This window comes from Drosophila rhopaloa, unplaced genomic scaffold, assembly GCF_018152115.1.
Source record: "Drosophila rhopaloa isolate 14029-0021.01 unplaced genomic scaffold, ASM1815211v1 contig_178, whole genome shotgun sequence".
NCBI classification, from domain to species: Eukaryota; Metazoa; Arthropoda; class Insecta; order Diptera; family Drosophilidae; genus Drosophila; species Drosophila rhopaloa.
In genome coordinates, this window is record NW_025335059.1 from 2,778,772 (window position 1) to 2,788,087 (window position 9,316).

Consider the following 9,316-nt stretch of genomic DNA (forward strand, 5'->3'; position numbering starts at 1 on the left):
AATATTGATCGGTTTTGGTTTCGTTTTAGTTTAAATTGTTTTATTTAACTATATCATATCATGCGAGAGGTATTCATAAACTTGTTGTCTGCATTCAACATATTTCGTTTGGATGTCCAACTTGTACAATTAAACACACACAATATCACAATCTTACGCAGGTATACAAAACATTATCTAATTCTTGGGGGCTTAAAATCTCGTGAATACTTTCAAGAGTCCAGCCCTCCAGTGATCCTAACCCTCTTGATCGGTATGAATGATGCAATAAATAGTTACTAATTGCTTAGGTGTAAGTGCGCTAGCCGATTTCATCCCGATTTGTGTTGGTGAGTGAATTTCAGAGAGGGAGGCCGTACAATCAGATGATCTTTAGTTAGTCAGTGATTTTGTACTAAAATGAAGAAGAAATTAAAAAAAGGAAGAGGTAAGATAAACCAATAAGGGAATAAATTGTAAGGTAAATATACGCTGTTCTTTAAAAAACGAGGAAAGGACAATTTAAATTCATAAAATTAGTTAGGTGTGTACATTTTTAGAAACATGATTAAATGTCTTCAATAAAACTTAATAAGTTTAATGAGAAACATAAGGCTTGGATTTGGAAATAAAACTAAACAATTTTTTAGGGATTATGATTCAGATTCGAGGATTCTTGCGTACGAGAGACAACAACTAGAAGTACAGCTAGTATTAACTAAGTAGGAACTGGGCATTACTTTTCCTTGGGCGCCTTGTCGAATAGGTACTCCTTGGCCATGCTGTAGGCCAATCCGATGGTCAGACAACCGACTACAGTTCCCTGGGCGGCCACACGCAACTGCATCAGGAACACACTGGTGCTCATCGTTCCACGGTTGCGGTACTTGTACGCTCCAATTAAACCGGCGGCTACGAATCCGCCAATACCTGTAAGTAAAAGTAAAACTAACTGATTAGTCTGATTATTCACTATGTCAATATGTCGCAGGTTTGTTGTTGCTAGCTGGCTGAATGCAACAGCTGATAAAAGCCAGACGCCGAGAAATAAAAAACAAAATTAAAGACTATATGAATATAGTGATGCCCAACAAGTCACAAATAAGCTTATGATGGTGCTGTTTTGTTAATTTTACGATCAGAAATATTAGGCTTTTTTATTTCATTTAAAAATTAGTATTTAGCTGGTTTCATTTTTTGTTTTTTTTTATTTTTTTCTTATGGAAGTCTACCTATAGAAGTCTTGATTAATAGCCAAATCAAACAACCAGTCGAAATAGCAACACTTGTTAGCGTCAGCTGCTAATTGTCACAAACGCAGACAGTCGAGATAGTGGAATATTCGAACACGCGCCAAGATCAGATGGGTGCGGACGTCACCGATGTTATAATCCACTGCCCATTGCATTTCGCACGAACGTTTGAAATTGCGAAATATTCCTGTTACATCATTCGGTTTCCAGGAAAATGGCAGATTACGCAGCATTAACCGTTATGTCACCCAATTTCAAATACCGAATACCCCGAAATGCCGCTAACCTCGGCAATTGGTTTACATGGCCAAGGTCAAGATTACCCGACTTTCGCGCACACGCACTATATATATATATTTAACAGCCTGTAGCCAAAAGTTTCCATGTGACGTCACGGTGGCCAAACTTCCGCTGTGCGGAAATTCATAAAACTCACCCACTAGCATAAAGGGTGATTCCTTGGCTTTCCTGGCCAATTTGTTGGCCTGAGCGGCATCTTCCTCGCTGTCGAATAAGGACTTGGAGCTCATTTTGAACGCGGGTGGATTAGTTTGGTTTTCCCGTTTTGCAACGTTCGCGAAACTTTCAGCAATGAACAGTGTGGCCAGTGGAAAAAGTATTATTTAACACTAGAGCGGCAGAACTAGCGATGCAACTTCGTTTAAGTAATTTGTTGTTAGTCTACCAAGAATTTTAATTTGCTGTTAGTCCTGTAAAAATCTGTAATCCTTACTGTCATAATAACAAACCATAGCAATAAATAATATGTTCAAAGCAAAGTCTGCCTTTAATTTGCAAGCGATAGTTCCGCTGCCCCGGTCACACTCAGTAAAATACCAAATATTGCAATCAGCTGTTTTTCTGCGCTTTCGACGCTTTCCGCCAGGTGACGCTTTCGCGATTCCTGTCATGACATAAGAAATTGGTATTTTTAAAAGGGAACGGGGCGGACTGCAGAAATCGACGTAGCTTTGCTTTGGTCGCTAACTCTGTTTAAAATTTGTGTGTTTTCAATAAATTGACAAGTGAGACCACCACCGACCCAAATTTGCGAAACAGAGTCGCAGCAATGACGGGAATAATTTCGATCGTAACGAGGCGGCTGCCCCAAACTTTGGGAATGCGAGCCCTGCGGAGTAATGAGGTAAATTTCTGGGTGTACGGGGGGATTCCCGGGTGGAGGGGACGCACCAGGTGTGGATACATTATCCAACGATATTTTTATATCCGTGCATTCACTTTCGCTGCCCGCCTGGCACTCTGCGATTATGTAATTGTATGGGTGTGTGCGTGCGCGGCTGAAAAATGGGAAAAACTTTTGTTTTGGACGCCCACTGCACGTGATCCGTCAGCCGCCATCCGTTCCTAGTTGTGCAATCACTAATTTTCACATCTATCCACCAGCTGAAGCGTTGCATCCGCCAGTATTCCCGGCTAGTCGTCTGCGCCGCACAACAGCAGCAACTGCTCCGCCAAAATGCCTCTAACCGCTGCCAGGAGGCTCCCAGGTAAGTCCTCTACTGTGCAATTGTGACTCCCCATTCAGGATTTTCTATTTATAGGATTCTCACCTGGCAGGGCATCCACACTACGTCGAGCATGTGGTCGGAGCAGACCGTGAATGTACCTCCTTTCGCGGACTCCATCGCCGAGGGTGATATCAAGTAAGAGCGGGCGAAAGACCAGTTATCCAGCAACAGGTTCCTCACTCACTTATTGGTATTCCCACCAACAGGTTCACCTGCAAGGTGGGTGACTCATTCGCCGCCGATGAGGCTGTCATGGAAATCGAGACCGACAAGACCACGGTGGCGGTGCCAGCTCCCTTCGCCGGCTCCCTTACCGACATCCTGGTGAAGGATGGGGACACTGTCAAGCCCGGCCAGGCTCTGTTTAAGATCAAGCCAGGTGCAGCGCCCGCCAAGGCAGCTGCTCCAGCGGCGGCCGCCCCTGCTCCTGCCGCTCCGAAGGCTGCCCCAGCTCCCGCAGCCGCCGCACCCAAGGCGGCTCCCGCTCCAGCTGCCGCCGCCGCTGCCAAGCCACCACCACCGCCACCAAAGGCAGCGGCTCGCCCGCCGCCTGCTGCTCCAGTGGCTGCGCTCAAGCCGGCCGTTGCCCAGGTGAAGGTGCCGCCTGCAGACGGGTCGCGCCAGATTTTGGGCACACGGTCTGAGCAGCGCGTCAAGATGAACCGCATGCGCCTAAAAATTGCTGCTCGCTTGAAGGATGCCCAGAACACATGTGCTATGCTCACCACTTTCAACGAAATCGATATGAGGTGAGTTATGTACAAAACTTTCGAATCTTAACAATGCTTCATCATCTTCAAGTGAAGAAAAAAATTGTATTCCTATAACCTAACAGAAATCATAAAAGCCGATTTTTGAAAACCTATTCATTTTATTTTAAGATCATTAATTTAAAGACTTACATTTTGTAATTTTTTTTAATAACTATACAATTTGCAAATATTTAATATCTGTCGGTTTGAGTTTTGTTATATCCATTTACCAAATATTAATTTATTAATCGCTAAACCATTCTTGCTTTTCCAGCTATGCCATGGACTTCCGCAAGCAGAATCTGGAGACATTCGTCAAGAAGTACGGCATCAAGTTTGGCTTCATGTCCATTTTCTCGAAGGCCAGTGCCTATGCGCTGCAGGATCAGCCCGTGGTGAACGCCGTCATCGATGGCACGGTAAACAGGCCCCCTACCCGCCCTTCGCTTATCATTTGCTTATCGCCTGTGACGTAGCTTGATAAGACAAATTATTTAAAGTGCTCTTATCAGGCAACAATTAAGCTTTTTATGTCGGTTTTGTTTATGTAATTTTCACTAGCGCTGTGACAAATGTACAATTTTCTGTTGCCAAGCGCTCATAATTCCTATGATTTTGCAGGACATTGTGTACCGCGATTACGTGGACATTTCAGTGGCGGTGGCCACGCCCCGCGGCCTGGTGGTGCCCGTCATCCGGAACGTGGAGGGCATGAACTATGCTGACATCGAGATCGCCCTGGCCGGTCTGGCCGACAAGGCGAAGCGGGATGCCATCACCGTGGAGGACATGGACGGCGGCACCTTCACCATCAGCAATGGCGGAGTGTTTGGATCCCTGATGGGCACGCCCATCATCAATCCGCCACAAAGCGCCATTCTCGGCATGCACGGTATCTTTGAGCGGCCAATTGCTGTCAAGGGAGAGGTGGGTTTTTTAGTATATTAACATCATTTCGAGATGTATTAATAATTTTTTTAACACCAGGTCAAGATTCGCCCCATGATGTATGTCGCTCTGACCTACGATCACCGAATCATCGATGGACGCGAGGCGGTTCTGTTCCTGCGCAAGGTCAAGGCTGCTGTGGAGAACCCAGCGATTATTGTAGCCGGATTGTAGAGTGAATTGTCTAAAAACGCGTCCACGGCCTTCATTTGATATTAGCCTCTTTAATTTGAATCTAATTTTTTGGGTATTTATTATTTTAATTTGCGAGCGTCACAAAAAAAAGAGAAAAAATAATTGAACTCTACTCGCAGCAGCGGAAGTAGTCAAAATAAATTAAACGTGGATCTTTTCATAAAACTAAACTGTGCACTGAATGTTTATATTAACGTAAGACTCTGCGATGCAATGTCGTAATAAAACAATGACGATTATTGACCAACCTCAATGCATGCGATTTTGAGTCTTACCTCTTAAGCAAACTGCACTGTCTAAGTAAGCGATTGTATTAAAGAATCGTTTTTAATGGGAAAGAAATTGAAGAGCTAGGAGCAATTAAAGGCTTACGTTATCTTATCTTGAACAATTTGCGTAGTTATTTCCAACTGCAAACGTTTCTTTTATTTACTCTGTCATATGAGGTGGGCTTTTAATTGGATTCAAAGAAAGGCAATCGATATTCGAATTCTTTTATTTGAATAGTTGTTGGATGTTTTCGTTATCTGCGCACCTTGGCAAAGCTTATTTAAAAACGAGAACGGAAGCCAACTTTAGCAATCCGAAGTTTTAATATCCTTACACCGAAAATTAATGATAGCGTCCACAGTGCTTCTGTATGTATATGACAGTATAAGTTATGACAGATTTAGTCAACGGATCGATCCGAAAAGGTAAAGAAACAGACGGACAGACCGAGATGGCTATATCGACTCGTCTAATGATGCTGATAAAGATATGAATTTCCTTTAGAATCGGAAATGTCTCAGGCATTTTGTAATGCCCGAAAAAAATTCAATCATGTTTAAGTTCTTTGATAAATGTTGGAATGTCATATTCGTTTTAAAATTTCCAACCATTTGCAGCTGAAAAATTTTAATTTTTTCTAAATTTCCCAAAATATTAGAAAATTGGTAAAAATAAATAAAAAAATTAGACAGAACAGTGATTATTTTGGTTGTATATCTTATCAACGTTTGAATAAAATTACTTTTAATGTCTAATGTTGGAATGGGTTACCTCTTGGAATTTTTATAAAATTTCCAATCGAGTGTTCGGGAGTTCGGGATTTGGGTTTTTAATTCTATCGCTAACTCTTCAAGTTGTCTTTGGATGGTTTCAACTGCTAGGATCCTTTATTTATCGGTATACATTTGATTTGATAGGGAATCAAGTCATTTTAATATTTAAATATTTTAAATTATAATTGATTTTAAATGTGCCCTTGCGGCAACAGTCGAGTTTACTTCAACAAGTATCAAAAAGGGAGGATTCATTTGTAAAATCAATGATATCGCGCAAAGCTGTAAAAATGAGAACTTTATTATTACAACATTTTCATATGTTGCCGCTATAAAAATTAGTAATTAGTAATTAAATAAAACTCGAATTTTATTGTTTTGTTATTAGAGCAAATTGGCTTGTACAATTTTATTGATTTTTGTTTGATAATAGTACTCACACTATTTATAATGTTTACAATATTTGTATGCTTTTGAATTTGTGTGATTGAGTTACAAATTTAATATATATGTTCGTATAATGGATTAAGTGTGATTTTAATGTTTTGTGCTAAATAATACATTTGATTACATGAATTTTGTTTTTAAAAATACTTATTGAACATGTTTTTTTTGTAGATCTATCAGAGATTGATTAACACAGTTTTGATTTAGTTTGGTTCTTGATGTTTATGTTAAGTTATGTTTTTCGGACTTTTTTTTATACATTTTTGCTTATCACATGAGTCGAAAAAAATAAGAACTGAATCTGACGACGATAATGATAGTAGGAGAACATCGAAATAAAATATATAAAAATATACTTGTGCGTAAATGAATGTATAGATAGAATCACATAAAAAATGCGACAATCGTTTCGTCTAAAACATTTCGCAATTCGATTGCGAAATTTCGAAGAATTGACATTTTAGGCAAAAGGATTGGCATTATCTACTTTAGTTTTTTTCTTTTGCTTTTTGTGGGTTTTTGTGCAATTTCTCGAATTAATTTTAGCTTAACTAAGGGGATACAGAGTGTAGTTACGTGGTACAATTCGCGCTTAATCGTAGTTCCTGATGATGGTGCGTTTTCGGGTCTAAAGGGGCCTAAGTTGAAGCTAACGTATATCTTTTTGATATGCCCGATGGGGAATTTCCATTATCTAGGGGTGGGGTTCAGGGTCTAGGGCGTTGTGGGCGGGGTCAGTCGGCACTGCACTCGGGAAAGTGCAACGCTCTTAAGTCTAAGCAATTACACTAGGTATCCCCAACCTTGTGTCCGAAATGTTTTCTTATCTTTTTTCCTTTTTTTTTCTCCTGTTCTGGCTATAGAATATATATATATTCTCACTCCTTTCGGTTGGCTTATCTCTCTCTATCTATCTCTATCTGTCTCTCTCTTTGCATAGATCTTGGTCGGGAAGGATATGCGTTTTTATCTTCTTTTTTTGTTGAATGTCTTTCAATAGAACTATTGTACAAGATTCCATTTGCTACTCTTAGTGGGTGCTTCTCGCGTCTGTCTCAATGATTTTGCAAATTTCCAAATTGCCCGAAACTTTCTTGGTTACTTTTCTTTTTTTTTTTTTTAAGTTTGTCCTACTAGCCAAAGGTGGAAGATGCTGCTCTCTGACGGTGGGTTGTGTGTAAATAAAATTCATAACTAAATTTCTCGGCCGGATTCGGGGGTTTGAGCTTGCTAACTGCTTCTTCGCTGTAAATTTGGTTGCTTGAATTTGCTTTTTTTGGGCTTCGGCTTGGGTGTGTTTTTATGGTCTTGCTAGTACAAGTCGGAAATGTGTAATTTCATAAGACGGTTTTTGCATTTGCATTTTCTTGTTTGCCAAGTCTCTGGGTGGTGTTCTGTGTCGTCGTGTCGTCATCGTCATCGTGGAGTCGGCTGCCACTTGGCCGGGCAACTTTTGCCATGAATTTATAAATCAAAACGTTCTGCTGTCTAGTGGCCATTGACTGGGTGCTGCGGAGTAAGGGTTTCGGATTGGGTGTCTCTTCTTGGCAGAGGGTCTATAGTGCTCAGTTCTGGTCCTGGTCGTGCTCCTCATGCCAGCCATATTTTATTTATTGATGGCAATTATGCCTCGACCTCGGCTATTGCCAGTAGTTTATATAAATTTGGAGTTTTGTTTGATGTGCTTTCAGCTGCATGAAGCTGGATGATGATGGTTCGAACTTTTGCCAAAGAAACCAAGTCTGACCACAATTTCAAAAGGGAGTCAGGAGCTGGCTCTGTAGGATTGGGTTTGAGTTTGAATTTGAGTTTGAGTTTGAGTTTTCTGTTTTTCGGCTGTGCTTGTGACACTCGTCTCGAATATTACTTAAAGTTGCGGTTCTGCTGGCGCTTCTGCCTTCATTTTGTTTGAGATTTTGATTTTGATTATAATTTTGATTTCGAATTGGATTTGGGTTAAGTTGTAGTTGTGTCTTCGACTTTTGCATTTTTTGTGCGGCGGCCTTCGGGCGAAAGTAATGGGCTTGAGGCCTCTCCTGGGGCGGATCAAAGTGGTCATCGCCAAGTTTTTAGAGGATGGATGCTGCCTGGGAATGATTTTGCCGGCTCAACTGCTTTTGGTTTTCTGGTTTTTCAACCCCCTTCTATGGAGAGTGTTCTTTGAAATCGCGTGCCTTTGTTTTTGTTTCTGTTTCAGTTTCTGCTTCAGTTTTAGTTTCAGCTTCAGTTTTTGTTCTTGTGGATTTGGAATTTCATGAGAGCTGGGAATTGTTTTGTTTCGCTGTGATTTATCTGCCGCCTGCCGCCCGACTCGCCCTCGTCCGCCATTTGTAAGATTTTGGCCAGAAAGTTGCCAGGAGTTTCCCTAACCATGTTCCTGTTCCTGTCGCGTCTTCTTCGCCAGCTCCAGCTCGGAATTTTGGTGCTTTTCGGTGGGCTACGTTTTTGCTCCTGACATTTGTCGCATTAAAACTTCCGCAGTTTCTTGTAATTTATAATACTGCCTTTTTGAAATTTAGCTGGAGTTTTTTCACTCATTTTTGAATTTTGGCTTTGTTTTGTTTCTGAATTTAATGGGTGGGCTGCGAATACTTAATCATCTTAATGTGGTAATAATTATGCACCGAAGGTTCCTCGAATGCTGCGACTTCTGAGCTGAATTTGTTATATTTTCGGTTTATTAAATTTGAAAAGGCTCCGGTTCAATTTGTGTATTTTCGTATTTTCTTATTGTCATTTAGATCATTCGTGTTTTTTTTTGGCAGAGTTTGGATTTTGGCTAGAATTTGGTTTACCTGGACTGTTAAAATACTTTAAATTTAAATTTGGTATGAATTTGGAGTTTTGTGGCCGGTCAGTGGTTGAATTTTGTTTTTAAATTTTGGTTTCAGTTTTAAATTTTGATGATTGCCAGAGGAGCCGAAAGTTGAAATTGGAATTTTGGATTTTGGGTGGCTGGTTCTAAAATAAAATAATTTAGATAAAGAAATATTATTTTTTTGTAGTAAAAAGAAAGACCTTTTAGTTTAATAAAATTATTTTTGAAATATTTCTTCTAATTTTTGGATGTGTTTAATATATATAGCTTCTGTGCATTTATGTTCAGATTTGGAAATATTCCTTTATATTTTTTGTTGAAATATTTGGTTAAAGTCTAACTTATGTGAATG

General features: G+C 40.3%; 2 protein-coding genes across 2 annotated transcripts; one reads left to right on the forward strand and one right to left on the reverse strand.

Annotated features, from left to right (window-relative positions):
* Nucleotides 1–18: 18 nt before the first annotated feature.
* On the reverse strand, nucleotides 19–1,835 carry LOC108050680 (HIG1 domain family member 1A, mitochondrial). The gene is made up of 3 exons (XM_017132461.2): nucleotides 1,669–1,835; nucleotides 720–909; nucleotides 19–394 (listed from the first exon to the last, which is right to left on the reverse strand). Exons 1-3 carry the CDS (start codon nucleotides 1,760–1,762, stop codon nucleotides 373–375), a joined length of 306 nt encoding a protein of 101 aa, XP_016987950.1. The 5' UTR covers nucleotides 1,763–1,835; the 3' UTR covers nucleotides 19–372.
* Nucleotides 1,836–2,139: 304 nt separating this feature from the next.
* On the forward strand, nucleotides 2,140–4,909 carry LOC108050681 (dihydrolipoyllysine-residue succinyltransferase component of 2-oxoglutarate dehydrogenase complex, mitochondrial). The gene is made up of 7 exons (XM_017132463.2): nucleotides 2,140–2,376; nucleotides 2,637–2,740; nucleotides 2,795–2,896; nucleotides 2,968–3,510; nucleotides 3,788–3,932; nucleotides 4,135–4,440; nucleotides 4,501–4,909. The coding sequence occupies exons 1-7, from the start codon at nucleotides 2,302–2,304 to the stop codon at nucleotides 4,633–4,635; spliced, it is 1,410 nt and encodes a 469-aa protein (XP_016987952.2). The 5' UTR covers nucleotides 2,140–2,301; the 3' UTR covers nucleotides 4,636–4,909.
* The last annotated feature ends 4,407 nt before the right edge of the window (nucleotides 4,910–9,316 follow it).